Below are 14,819 nucleotides of genomic sequence, written 5' to 3' on the forward strand. Positions count from 1 at the left end.
GGAGAGTATACAGTGAAAATATAGGAAAAGAAAATATAGAGGTGCATCATGATTTTATTGTTTTGTTACTCATTCAGAATATTTACTTTTGTATAGAATTTTGTTATATATAGTTTTATATTATTATTTTTGTTTTTTTAAATATTTTACTTATTTGAGCGTGAGAGAGCAGAGAGCATGAGAGCAGGGCAGAAGGAGAAGCAGATTCCATGCTGAGCAGGGATCCCAGTGCAGGACTTAATCCCAGGACTCTGAGATCATGACCTGAGCCAAAGGAAGACACTTAACCGACTGAGCCACCCAGGCTCCCCTTGTTTTATATTATTTTTCTTAAGAAAGCCCTTCATATGTTTGTATTTCAGAGGCCACAAAAGGTAGATTCACTTCTTTCTAGGCATCACATAGAAAATTGTCCTGTGAAAACATAATTTATAGTCAGAACGCAACTTAATATGTTAATAATACATAAACATGGGTCGCTTTTTTTAATTGGTCACTTTACTGTTACGGTTTCAAATTTCTGGATCATAGTTACAGTTGAGATTACAGTTAAGACTAATATGCAGTCAATTTAGAAAACAGATTTGGAGGGGCAACTGGGTGGCTCAGTTGGTTAAGTGTCCAACTCTTGGTTTTGGCTCAGGTGGTGATCTCAGGGTCATGAGATAGAGCCCTAGGGAGTCAGCTTGAGATTCTTTCCCCTCCTCCCTCTCGGCTCCTTCCCTGGCTTGTTGGCACTTGTGCTCTCTCTCTGTCTAAAACAAATAAATATCTTTGTGTAAGAGAATGGTCGAGTTTCATTCTTCTATACATAGCTGACACAATGTGATACAGGAATCCATCAAAATCCTAGAGAAGAACATAGGCAGTAACCTCTTTGACATCGGTCACAGCAACTTCTTCAAGACACATCTCCAAATGCAAAGGAAACAAAAGCGAAAATGAACTTTTGGGACTTCATCAAGATCAAAAGCTTCTGCACAGCAAAGGAAACAGTCAACAAAACAAAGAGGCAACCCACAGAATGGGAGAAGATATTTGCAAATGACACTACAGACAAAGGGCTGATATCCAAGCTCTATAAAGAACTCCTCAAACTCAACACCCCAAAAACAGATAATTATGTAAAACAATGAACAGAAGACATGAATAGACACTTTTCCAAAGAAGACATACAAATGGCTAGCAGACACATGAAAAAATGTTCATAATCATTAGCCAATTCAAATCAAAACCACATTGAGATACCACATTACACCAGTTAGAATGGCTAAAATCAACAAGACAGGAAACAACAAGTGTTGAAGAGGATGTGGAGAAAGGGGAACCCTCTTACATTGTTGGTGGGAATGCAAGTTGGTGCAGCCACTTGGGAAAACAGTGTGGACATGCCTCAAAAAATTAAAAACAGAGCTACCCTATGACCCTGCAATTGCACTACTGGGTATTTACCCAAAGATACAGATGTAGTGAAAAGAAGGGCCATTTGTACCCCAATACTCATTGCAGCAATGGCCATAGATGCTAAATGGTGGAAAGAACCAAGATGCCCTTCAACAGATGAGTGGATAAAGAAGATATGATCCATATATACAATGGAGTATTGTGCCTCCATCAGAAAGGATGAATACCCAATTTCTGTATCAACATGGATGGGACTGGAGGATGTTATGCTAAGTGAAATAAATCAAGCAGAGAAAGTCAATTATCATGTGGTTTCACTTACTTGTGGAACATAAGGAATACGATGGAGGACATTAGGAGAAGGAATGGAAAAGTGAATTGGGGCAAACCGGAGGGGAAGACAAACCGTAAGAGACTGTGGGCTCTGAGAAACAAACTGAGGGTTTTAGAGGGGAGGGGTTTGGAGGAATGGGTAAGCCTGGTGGTGGGTATTAAAGAAGGAATGTATTGCATGGAGCACTGGTTGTGTTACTTAAACAATGAATCTTGGAACACTGAAAAAATAAAATTAAATTAAAAAAATAAAATTTAAAAAAAAAGGAAGAAAACAGATTTGGAGAGGACATTTTTTCAACTAAGTCAAGGAGCTCTTGTGTTTGAAGTAAAACTGAAATCAAGTAATGTAATTGTGATGTCAAGTAGGGTTGTTTTATTGAAAAAATGCTGCAGTAGAACAGGTTTGAGCTTTAATTAACAGAATTCAAGGAGAGTTGAATAGTTAAGATGTCTCTGATTTTGTAATAAGTAGAATTAATGTGATTATTTCTCTTTGCATCATCAGCATTTAAATACATTTTGGGAATTGTGTCTTACCTCATAAAGTTTGTAAATTAGTATAATACTCTTGTTTGTCTTGTCCTTGTGAAGACTGTAGACTTTAAAGAGATTAACCCAAGGTTTAATTTAATCACTCAGTGGTCTGTTCAGGGGAAAAGTAAAATGGGCAGATAATATGAAGGTCTTTCTCTGGAATTATTTGGCCTTTTTGAGAAGGGAAATGTAAAAACAAATTTAATTAGATAAGAGTACTAAATGACTCCAGAGATTAATGCCTTATTACTAAATTGCTTTTGTCCTTGAAATTTATACTGCTGACATTTTTTATTTATTTTATTTTATTTTTAAAAATGATTTTATTTATTTATTTGACACGCAGAGAGAGATCCCAAGTAGGCAGAGAGACAGGCGGGGGTGGGGAGGAAGCAGGCTCTTTGCTGAGCAGAGAGCCTGATGCGGGATTCAATCCCAGGACCCTAAGATCATGACCTGAGCTGAAGGAAATAACCAGTGGGAAATAACCCACTGAGCCACCCAGGTGCCCACTGCTAACATTTTAAAAAATTTAATTTAGTTCAATTTTTTTTTCAGTGTTCCAAAATTCATTGTTTATGTACCACACCCAGTGCTCCATGCAATACATGCCCTCCACAATACCCACCACCAAGCTCACCCAACCTTCCACCTCCTTCCCCTCCAAAACCCTGTTTGTCTCTGAGTACACAGTCTCTCATGGTTTATCTCCCCCTCCGATATTCTGCTAACATTTTGAGTGCTTTTTCCCTTTACTCAGAAAAAGGCTGCAGTCCTTATGACTAATTTAGACTATGCTTTTTTAAAAAATTGGCCACCTAGATGCTAGCAGTTACCAAATTCATCCTGTGGACCAATACATTGCTTGCTCCCCTTAACTATTTTTTTAAGTTGAAGTATAGTTGATATACATAATCTTTTTTTATTATTGAAAAAGTAACACAGAGTAAAATCCCCCTCCCAACAGAAACCAGTTATCAGTTTGCTAATGTATGTATCCTTCCAGAAATAGACTGTGAATGTAAAATGGTTTACATGTATATATGTGTATCTATCTAGACATCTATCTGTCTATCAATGGAAGCGTATGTCCACTGAGAAAGAAGAAGAGCTGAAACAAAACAAAAGCATTTATTTGGGGTCTCAGAATACAATTCGGGAAGCACAGATTTAAGTAGCAACACAAATTGTGCTCCCCTTGGGAACAAAATTCAGTGGTTGAATGAGCCAAGATGCCCTTCAACAGACGAATGGATAAAGAAGACGTGGTCCATATATACAATGGAATATTACTCAGCCATCAGAAAGGATGAATATCCAACTTTTGCATTGATATGGATGGGACTGGAGGAGATTATGCTGAGTGAAATAAGTCAAGCAGAGAAAGTCAATTATCATGTGGTTCACTTACTTGTGGAACATAAGAAATAATGTGGAGGACATTAGGAGAAAAAATGGAAAAGTGAATAGGGGCAAATTGGAGGGAAAGACAAACCATGAGAGACTGTGGGCTCTGAGAAACAAACTGAAGATTTAAGAAGGGAGGGGTTTTGGGAGATGGGTGAGCCTGGTGGTGGGTATTAAGGAGGGCATGTATTGCATGGAGCACTGGTTGTCGTACATAAACAATGAATCTTGGAACACTGCATCAGAAACTAATGATGTATTTTATGGTGACTAACATAGCACAGTAAAAAAACAAAAAACAAAACAAAACTCCAAGTCAGTGGTTTTTAATGACCAAGAGGAATGCGTGTATATACTGTTTGCAAAGAATTTTGATTGGTATTGGTGGCAGAAAACTAATTTTGGCTAAATATTATTTATTATTAAGGCTATTATTAAGCAAAAGTCTATTAATATAGTAGGTTGCAGATGTTTGTGCAGAGTCCTTGGAATATTTGTGGTTTGGCCCAGTTCAGAAATTTATGGTTCCACCAGGTGAGGACATGTATAAGGCCCACCTCCTTAATGGCCTTCTGGCTCCATTTTAAAACCCCTTGACATAAGTGACTCCATTTTCTTTCACCTTTCACATACACTATATATATATTATCTATACCTTGATTTTCTCACTTAGCAAATATATCTTAGAGATTGTGCCATATCAACAATAGAGATGATTTTTTAAATTTCTATTTGGAACTTTCTTCATAACTTTTCCTATGGCAAATGATAGAGCATTAAACATTCTGTTTTTCAAACGTTGTATTAGAGTAAAACAGGCATTTTGCCTAATTCCTGGGTAATAGTTATCCATCCATGAAGATGTAGAGTCAGTTATTCAAGAAGAGTTTGGTTTCTGATTTAGTTGAACTTTACTCCAAATTTCAAAATAAGATCAAACTTGGGGCGCCTGGATGGCTCAGTGGGTTAAAGCCTCTGCCTTCGGCTCGGGTCATGATCTCAGGGTCCTGGGATCGAGCCCCACATTGGGCTCTCTGCTCAGCAGGGAGCCGGCTTCCCCCTCTCTCTGCCTGCCTCTCTGCCTACTTGAGATCTCTGTCTGTCAAATAAAGAAAATCTTAAAAAAAAAATAAGATCAAACTCAATATAAAAATCTAGCAGTAGAGGAATGGTATGGACAGGGAGTTTCATTATTTCCTTTGTATAACCTTGTATTTAAATATTTCATAATTAATAACCATGCTTTAGTTGAATAATTTTTGAACAAATGAGTGATAATAGTGAAAATTCTGCTAATGCACTCAAGTTTACAGATAGTTTAGTGTATGAAAAACAATACTGCAACAACAATAAAATCTCTGCATCTTTTTCATTTTAAGATATTTAGTTTTTGAATTTTTTTTGTAAAATAGAAACTTTTATCCATTTTAACGTATGTATCACACTGAATGCGATACATTAAGCAATAATAGGGAATACTATAAAGTAAGAGTTTTAAGGGAAATCTGTACTATCTGTTTGGTATTCTTTTTTTTCCCAGTGTTCCTTCAAATTCTGGTTAGTTGGGGCATCTGGGTGGCTCAGTTGGTTAAGCAGCTGCCTTCAGCTCAGGTCATAATCCCAGGGTCTTGGGATTGAGCCCCACATCAAGCTCCCTGCTCAGCAGAGAGCCTGATTTTGCCTCTCCCTCTGCCTGTTGCTCTGCCTACTTGTGCTCTCTCTCTATCTCTCTGACAGATAAATAAATAAATACATAAAATATTTAAAAAAGAAATTCTGGTTAGTTAACAGTGTATTATTAGTTTCAGGTGATTCAGCACTTCCATACAACACTTAGTGCTAATCCAAACAAGTGCATTCCTTAATCCATCAACTTTTTAACCCATCCCCCTACCCACCTACCTCTGGTAACCATCTCTTTGTTCTCCATAGTTAAGAGTCTCTTTCTTGGTTTGCCTCTCTCTCTCTCTTTTTCCCCCTTTGCTCATTTGTTTTGTTTCTTATATTCCACATACGAGTGAAATCATATGGTATTTGTCTTTTTCTGACTGATTTATTTCGCTTAGCATAATGTTCTCTAGCTCCATCCATATTGTAAATGGCAAGATTTCATTCTTGTTTTATGGCTGAGTGATATTCCATTGTTTCACATGTTTATCCATTCATCAGTCAGTGAACACTTGGGCTGTTTCCATAATTTAGCTAGTGCAGATAATGCTGCTACTGTAAGCATCGGGGTATATGTATCTCTTTGAATTAGTATTTTTGTATTGTTGGGGTAAATCCTTAGTAGTACAATTGCTGGGTCATAGGGTAGTTCTATTTTTAACTTTTTGAGGAACCTCCATACTGTTTTCCAGAGTGGCGGCACCAGTTTGCATTCCCACCAATAATGCCAGAGGTTTCCCCTCTCTCCACATCCTCGCCAACAACCATTATTTCTAGTGTTGTTGATTTTAGCTATTCTGACAGGTAATACAATAAGGTGATACCTTATTGTAGTTTTGATTTGCATTTCCCTGATGATAAATGATGTTGATCATCTTTTCATGTGTCTGTTGACCATCTGTATGTCTTCTTTGGAAAAATGTTTATTCATGTCTTCTGCCCATTTTTTGTGTTGTGTGTGTGTGTGTGTGTGTTGAGTTTGGTAAGTTCTTTATATATTTTGGATCTTAATGCTTTATCAGATATGTTATTTGCAAATATCTTCTCCCATCCATTAGTTTGTCCTTCTGTTTTATTGATGTTTTTTTTCCTTTGCTGTGTAAAAATTTTCATTCTGGTGTAGTCCCAATAGTTTATTTTTGTTTTTGTTTCCCTTGCCTTAGGAGACATATCTAGAAAAATGTTGCGATGGCTGATGTCAGAGAAAGGACTGCCTATGTTCTTTTCTAGGATTTTTATGGTTTCAGGTCACATGTTTATGTCTTTAATCCATTTTGAGTTTATTTTTGTGTATGGTGTTATAAAGTGGTCCAGTTTCATTCTTTTACATGTTGTCCAGTTTTCCTAGCATCATTTATTGAAGACACTGTCTGTTTCTCATTGTATATTCTTGCCTCCTTTGCCATAGATTTGACCATATACGCATAAGTTTATTTCTGGATTTTCTTTTTCTTTTAAAATTATAGTTAAACTAATAATAAATTTACTGTAATTTATAAATTACTTTATAAATTACAGTTAACCACTGTATAGTACATCAATAGTTTTTGATGTAGTGTTCAGTAATTCATTAGTTGTGTATAATACCCAGTGCTCATCACAATACATGCTATTCCTGTTCCATTGATCTATGTGTCTGTTTTTGTGCCAGTACCATACAGTTTATATTAATGGCTTTTAATTTTCGATATCCTATATTGAAGCATCAGAGTAGAGTGTTACTTGATTATTATATACATGTTATTTTTTTAACAAAGAGTAATACAATTTGTATTGTAAAATATGTAATCTATATTGGGTTCCTCATATGTATTTTAAATAGTTTTTAGTTGAGTTAAAACTATTTGTGGTTGGTGAATGAAACATGTTAGAAATTCAAGATAACTGATGCATCATTTCACTTTTCTGACTAAAGTCTATATAAAATGATAGAATCCTTTCAAGCTCTGAAAAACCTCTGATTACCTTTATTTTGAGTTGTTATGAAAATGTAAGGAAATAAGCTTTAAACCAGTCTCTTAGGAAAATGAAACTCTTTGAGTTAGGGTATTTGTCCAGGGTTCTAGCTTTCATCCTACTTAAGAGCAAATTATATAGAAATCATATGCAGATAAAGTACTGTGCTTGAATTTCATGTTTTAGACATTTCAGTAGATCAAGAATACCATACCCATTAAAATAGTGGATCTTTATAATTCCTATGGACATTTAGCACGCTCTACTCCATTAATGCTATTGAGACCACAGAGTATTTTGACTTATTTTCTTTTTCTTTTCTTCCACTCCTGCCTTTATCTAAATACAGTGAATAGTCTTCCACCTTAAGTCCTTCCTATGCGTCACATTCATAATTTGTAGACTGGTATATGTTTATTTTTAGAGGTACTATTGATTTAATGGAAGAATAGTTCTTATGGAAAATAGAAGTAACAACATTGGTTCTTTTTTAAATGTTATTTATTTAAATTCAGTTAGCTAACATAGAGAACATCATTAGTTTTAGATGTAGAGTTCAGTAATTCATCAGTTACATGTAATAACCAGTTATCGTTATTATCAGGTGTCCTCCTTAATGACCATCACCCAGTTACCCCATCCCCCCACCTGCCTCCCCTCTAGCAACCCTCAGTTACTTTCCCATGGTTTCTTTTCCATAGTTAAGAGTCTCATATAGTTTTTCCCTCTCTGATTTCTTCCCATTCCTTTTTTCCCTCCCTTCCACTACGATCCTCTGCATTGTTTCTTATATTCTTTTATTTGGGATTTTATTTATTTGAGGGGAGGAGAGTGAGCATGAGTCAAGTGGAGGGGAGAGGGAGGAGTAGACTTCCCGCTGGGTAGGGAACCCGACACAGGGCTTGATCCCAGGACCCTGAGATCATGACCTGAGCTGAAGGCAGACGCCTAACCAACTGAGCCACCTAGATGCCCATGTTTCTTATGGTCTTCATATGAGTGAAACCATATAACTCTCTTTCTCTAACTTCTTTTACTCAGCATAATAGCCTCCAGTTCCATCCATGCCAATGTAAATGGTAAGATTTCATCCTTTCTGATGGCTGAGTAATATTCCATTGTGTGTGTGTGTGTGTGTGTGTGTGTGTGTGTGTGTGTGTGTGTGTATCACATCTTCTTTATCCATTCATCCATTGGTGGACATCTCAGCTCTTTCTGCAGTTTGGCTGTTGTAGACATTGCTGCTATAAACACTGGGTGCAGGTGCCCCTTCAGATCACTACATTTGTATCTTTGGGATAAATACCTAGTAGTGAAATTAATAGCATTGGTTCTTAATGAAAGATTGAGAAAAAAAGATAAGCTGTTGAAACTTTGGAACAGTGTGGTGAATAGGTGGAGCTGGTTTTAATTGGTGGGGATAATGTGAAAGAGTTAAGTCGACCCAGAGTCATGCTGCTATCAGCAAATTCCGGGTTTCCAGAGTCAGTGCTTGTTTTTGCTTACCATTCTCTCCCTCCTAACAGCTAGCACAGTGCCAGGCACACAAGAGACACTCGGTAAATATTTGATGAATAAATAAACATTATTTTAGCTTCCTGCTGAAGGATTTGATATCCAGAATGGTATTGTGATAATCACTGTGTGAATTTACTCTTAAAAGAAACAAAGGTACTGCTTGTTTTTGTTTCCTTTGAGACTTTAGGCTTGAGAAGTCTCTTTGATATCTAACTCTTGGATATCCTTAGATATCTAACATTCAGAGGAAAAGTTGAACGATGTTACCCCAAAGGGGAACATTTTATTTGTGCTAAGTGTGGTTGGTAAGCTTTAAAGCACACAAAAAGAAGTTACTAAATGAGGAAGTGTTTTTAATCTTCAGCATGAAAACAGCATAGGATAATATAACTTTTCTGTGTAGTATTTTATATACATAGTTTTCTTATTTCCTTATGTCTTTTATTATTTTTTTAATATTTTATTTATTTATTTGACAGAGATCACAAGCAGGCAGAGAGGCAGGCAGAGAGAGAGAGAGAGGAGGAAGCAGGCTCCCCGCCGAACAGAGAGCCCGATGCGGGGCTCAATCCCAGAACCCTGGGACCATGACCCGAGCCGAAGGCAGAGGCCTTAACCCACTGAGCCACCCAGGCGCCCCTATGTCTTTTATAATTAGAAGATAGGCTAGTGCAGTAGAAATTACAGCAAACCATCTAGTGAGAAAATGATTTTTGCTTATAAAGTCAGTTTTAAGAACAGTTTCTCATTGGGTATATTGGTTAATTAATTTTTTGGGGGGAGGTGGAAATTAGCTCAAAACCAAATCTTTTAAAAAAGATACCATATACAGTGTATTTAAACGTAAAGAGAAAGGAAATGTCCACCCTTTCAAAAAAGCTTGGTACTTTATTATAAAAAAGTGTAATAGTACCTGGAGCAGTACTGTCCTGCAATGTACTGCAATGATGGAAATGTGCTTTATATACCCAGAACCATATAGCAGCCACTTAGCCACAGTGGCTGTTGAACACTTGAAATGTAGCCAATACAACTAACTGAATTCTTTTATCTTAATTTTTTGTTTAAAATGATTATTATACAGTAAAATTGACTTCTTTTTGGCATATGATTCTTTTTTTAGTTTGGTGAAGTTTAACACATGTATAGATTCATAACACCCGCACCGCAGCCAGGGTACTATAGTCTTGTCATGCCAAAATCTCCTATGCTGTCCCTTCATAGTCACTCCTTTTCCATACCTCGTCTGTTCTCCAGCTTCTTCTTTGGTTTGAATTTCAAATTTTTTTTAATTTTTTTAAAGATATTTATTTATTTATTTGAGAAAAAGAGAGTGTATAAGAGGGAGAAGGGCCAGAAGGAGAGGGAGAAAGACTCCTCACTGAGCAGGGAGCCTGATGCAAGGCTTGATCTGAGGATCCTGGGATCATGACCTGAGCCAAAGGCAGATGCTTAACCAACTGAGCCACCTAGGTGCCCCTGTTTAAATTTTTTAAAAGATTTATTTATTTGAGAGAGAGAGAGAGATTTTATTTATTTGACAGACATAAGTTGGGGGGAAAGGTAGAGGGATAGAAAGAAGCAGACTCCCCGCTGAGCAGGGAGCCCAGCTCTGGGCTCAATCCTAGGACCCCGAGATCATGACCTGAGCTGAAGCAGACACTTAACTGACTGAGCCAACCATGTGCCCCTGAATATTTAAACTTTTTAAAGTAATTTTCTTAATCAGAAAATCATTGACTTCATTGGACTCAGATTAGAGTTTAAAAGAAAATCTCTTTAGAGATACAAAAACAGAATGCCTTCATTTTATAGTGACTATATTTATATTGCATCTCTTTGAAAAGTACATGTCTGAACTACATGTGGTTTGGGTATACTGCAGCTTATTCATGAGAAATGTTACGTGGTGTATTCCAAGACAAAATTTAAATTATATTCCCACTTTTGTTTTGGGTCACGTATGCTAGTGATCTCTTCCATAACTAAGAACAAGCTGACAAGCTAGAATTATCAGTCTTAGAATCTCTTTTTTTTCCCATGGGTGGATTTTAAGATTCCACCAAATACCTGGCTATTGATAACCAAGCTAAAGGAAGAACTAAAAATATTAAGTTCATTAAAATAAGTGAAAGATTTTACTATATAACTATAACAGACACTTTAGAGTGAGATTTCCTACTCTTAATTACTTTTTAAAAAGATTTTATTTATTTATTTGACAGACAGAGATCACAAGGAGGCAGAGAGGCAGGCAGAGAGAGAGAGGGGGAAGCAGGCTCCTGCTGAGCAGAGGGGCCGATGTGGGGCTTGATCCCAGGACCCTGGAATCATGGCCTGAACTGAAGGCAGAGGCTTTATTTATTTATTTATTTATTTATTTATTTTTAATAAAGATTTTATTTATTTATTTGACAGAGAGAGATCACAAGTAGATGGAGAGAGAGGCAGGCAGAGAGAGAGAGGGAGAGGGAAGCAGGCTTCCTGCTGAGCAGAGAGCCCGATGCGGGACTCGATCCCAGGACCCTGAGACCATGACCTGAGCCGAAGGCAGCGGCTTAACCCACTGAGCCACCCAGGCGCCCAAGGCAGAGGCTTTAACCCAGTGAGCCACCCAGGTGCCCCTCTTAATTACTTTTTTTAAGTAGACTCCACGTCCAGTATGGAGCCTAATGCAGGGCCTCAACTCACGACCCTGAGATCAAGACCTGAGCCGAGATCAAGTGTCAGACACCTAACTGACTGAGCCACCCAGGTGCTCTGATTCTTAATTACTTTTAATTATATTTTGAGGTTGCTTTTATTTATGGAACAAATATTTTCACCAGGAATCCATACTACTACTACTGCTGCTGCTACTACCTCTATAGCTAATAATAATAATAATACCCATATTTTAAAAAATATTTTATTTATTTATTTGACACAGAGAGAGATCACACGTAGGCAGAGAGGCAGGCAGAGAGAGAAAGGGGGAAGCAGGCTCCCTGCAGAGCAGAGAGCCCCATGCGGGGCTCGATTCCAGGACCCTGAGATCACGACCTGAGCTGAAGGCAGAAGCTTAACCCACTGAGCCACCCAGGTGCCCCAATAATACCCATATTTTTAAGAAGATTTTATTTAAAGAGAGGAAGAGAGAGAGAGAATAAGAGAGAGAGAGAGAGAGAGAGAGAAAACACAAGTAGAGGGAGCAGCAGAGGGACAGGAAGAAGCAGGCTCCCCTGCCGAGCAAGGAGCGGGATGTGGGACTTGACTCCAGGACCTTAGGATCATGACCTGAGCTGAAAGCAGACACTTGACTGAGCCACCCAGGCGTCTCAATAGTGCCCATATTTTAATGGTCTTTAAACATTAATACCCTACCGCCTCTCAAAATCAGTGGGTGTAAAACTAAATTTATCATCTTTCTTTTCCTTCCACTCCAACCTCTTAACTTCCTCTAGTTTTCCTCCTCTATCTCTGATAATGGTTAATAGCAACACCATCTATACATTGGTCCAAACCATAAACATATGTCATTGTAATCATCTCCTTTTTTCTCTATAATCTCCTTACTAGTTCTTGCCCTCCCAAATATATGTTAAAACTGCCCCTTTTTCTTTATCCCCAGTGTTCATGCCTTAATTAAGATCTTCTGTGTACCACTATTGCAATTGCAGTAGTCTCCTAACTGATCTTCCATCCTGTGTCACTCCATTCCACCCCAATGTCTCCAGAATGATTCTTCTCTAAAATGCTAATGCAATCATTCTTCTCTAAAATGCTAATACAACCATTCCCCTGCTTAACTTTTCCATAGCCTCCTATTACCAATAGGATAAATTGCATTATTGGCATAGAAGGGCCCCATAATACATCAGTTGCCTAATTCTCTTGCTTATGATCTTTTATCTACTTTATCCATTTGTCTGGAATTCTTGCCTCATGTGTCCTTGCTGATTTCTGTTTGTCTTTTTATGTTATGGTATTATCTCCTCTAAGAAGCCTTTTCCAACTCATATTCCCAGGGATGAATACATGTCTGTTTTCTGTTCTAGTATTGCTCCCTGTGACTGTATCATGCTCAGCTTTGTGTCTTGAGAATCCTGGTTCCTGGCCCATATAGTAGGTGCTCAATAAGTATTAGTTGTTCTGCATTTACCTTTAACTCACTGCTGTAAATAACTACTTTCTCATCTATTTACACATATGATCCTTATAATAACCCTAGAAGATTATAGGGCATTGTAGATGGTAGAATTAATGAGTGTGATTGCTTAATAAGTGGAGAATTTTCAATGGAATGCAAATCTTCTGACTCCCAGCCCGGTAATTGTTGGTTTGTGCATATGTGTTTGTGTGTATGACTACATCATTAATTTTTGTAAGGTGCCAGCCGAAGATATGCATGTAATCATGGTAGTAGTTAAATCATATACAGTAGCTGAGCTTTAGGAATCCAATCATTGTTTTTATCATTGAATCAGGCGAAACAATAAAGATGTTCTTATTTTGAATAAAAGTAATACTAGGCTGTAGTAACTTAGAAGGTTATGGGAATATATGCTACAAAATCCTACAATACTACCTTTAAAGATTTTTTGAAAGATTTTATTTAATTATTTGACAGACAGAGATCACAAGTAGGCAGAGAGGCAGGCAGAGAGTGCGGAGGAAGCATGCTCCCTGTGGAGCAGAGAGCCCAAAGTGGGGCTTGATCCCAGGACCCTGGGACCATGACCTGAGCCGAAGGCAGAGTCTTTAAACCACTGAGCCACCCAGGTGCCCCATTTACTACCTTTAATCATGAACTAGCATGCTTATATCCTTTCTTCCAAACAAAGTTATCTTACCATCTTAAAATTTAAACTTCATATCATCTTATTTTCTGCAGCTGATCCTGTTTCCTTTATTATCTTTTGAATTGGTAGAGTGTGATGTATTGGAATAATTCGTGAAAGGAGATAGTGAAGAAGAGTTGTTTGTACTTGGTTGTGAAATTCTAGGGTGTGTTTGTCCATGTGTATGTTTCAAATGCCTAATCAGTACTTGAGTCACATACACCTACATATAACTTTATCATTCCTGTAAGTACAGAAGATATTTTCTGTTTCTTTCCTAAGAGAATGAGATGAGAACTAATAGAGAAACTTCATTTGATTGGATTATTTGTTCCATTCTTCTTGAATGTGGTATGATGATCGCTAACTTTTAAGGTCTAAGTCATAAAATTTAATTGAACTGACTTTTGAAATTTTCTTCCAAAAGGTTTCACTGGAAGAAAAAAATGCAACTATTATATATGACCCTAAACTACACACTCCAAAGACCCTACTGGAAGCTATTGATGACATGGGCTTTGATGCTATTCTCCACAATCCTAATCCTCTCCCTGTTTTAACTGAGACTGTGTTTCTGACTGTTGCTGCTTCACTGGCTGTGCCATGGGACCATATCCAAAACACATTGCTCAAGACCAAGGGTGTGACAGACATTAAAATTTACCCTCAGCAAAGAACTGTAGTGGTGACGGTAATCCCTTCTATAGTGAATGCCAATCAGATAATAGAGCTGCTTCCAGATCTAAGTTTAGATACTGGAACTCTGGAGAAAAAGTCAGGAACTTGTGAAGATTACAGTCTGGCTCAAGCAGGTGAAGTCATGCTGAAGATGAAAGTAGAAGGGATGACTTGCCATTCATGCACCAGCACCATTGAAGGGAAAATTGGGAAGCTGCAAGGTGTTCAGCGAATTAAAGGTAATGTATTTTGTGTTATTTGCATGATCGTTTGTGAGCTTAGTTTTCTGTTTTGGTCTTTGAGGTGTTTGCTTTCTTCTTAAGCATGGGTTTTGAAAACACTGGACTAGAATGCTTATTGTGTCGTTGAAGTCTGGGGATCAGTGTGGTATACTCAGGGTTAATGTAGGTAAAAGTAATGATTATAATTAAAAATTACATGAATCTTAAACAAGCAGAAAAGGTAGCAGGAGTGACAGTTCATGGAGTTTAGGGTTTT

General features: G+C 37.5%; 1 protein-coding gene across 2 annotated transcripts in view; it reads left to right on the forward strand.

Moving 5' to 3' along the window:
• Window positions 1-14,819, forward strand: part of ATP7A (ATPase copper transporting alpha) — a 181,630-nt gene that overhangs the window by 86,499 nt on the left and 80,312 nt on the right. For both annotated transcript variants that reach the window (XM_032329949.1, XM_032329950.1), the window contains exon 3: window positions 14,071-14,560. In XM_032329949.1, coding sequence (XP_032185840.1) covers window positions 14,071-14,560 — 490 coding nt within the window. The remainder of the gene's footprint in view (window positions 1-14,070; window positions 14,561-14,819) is intronic.

Source organism: Mustela erminea, chromosome X (assembly GCF_009829155.1).
Source record: "Mustela erminea isolate mMusErm1 chromosome X, mMusErm1.Pri, whole genome shotgun sequence".
Lineage (NCBI taxonomy): Eukaryota > Metazoa > Chordata > Mammalia > Carnivora > Mustelidae > Mustela > Mustela erminea.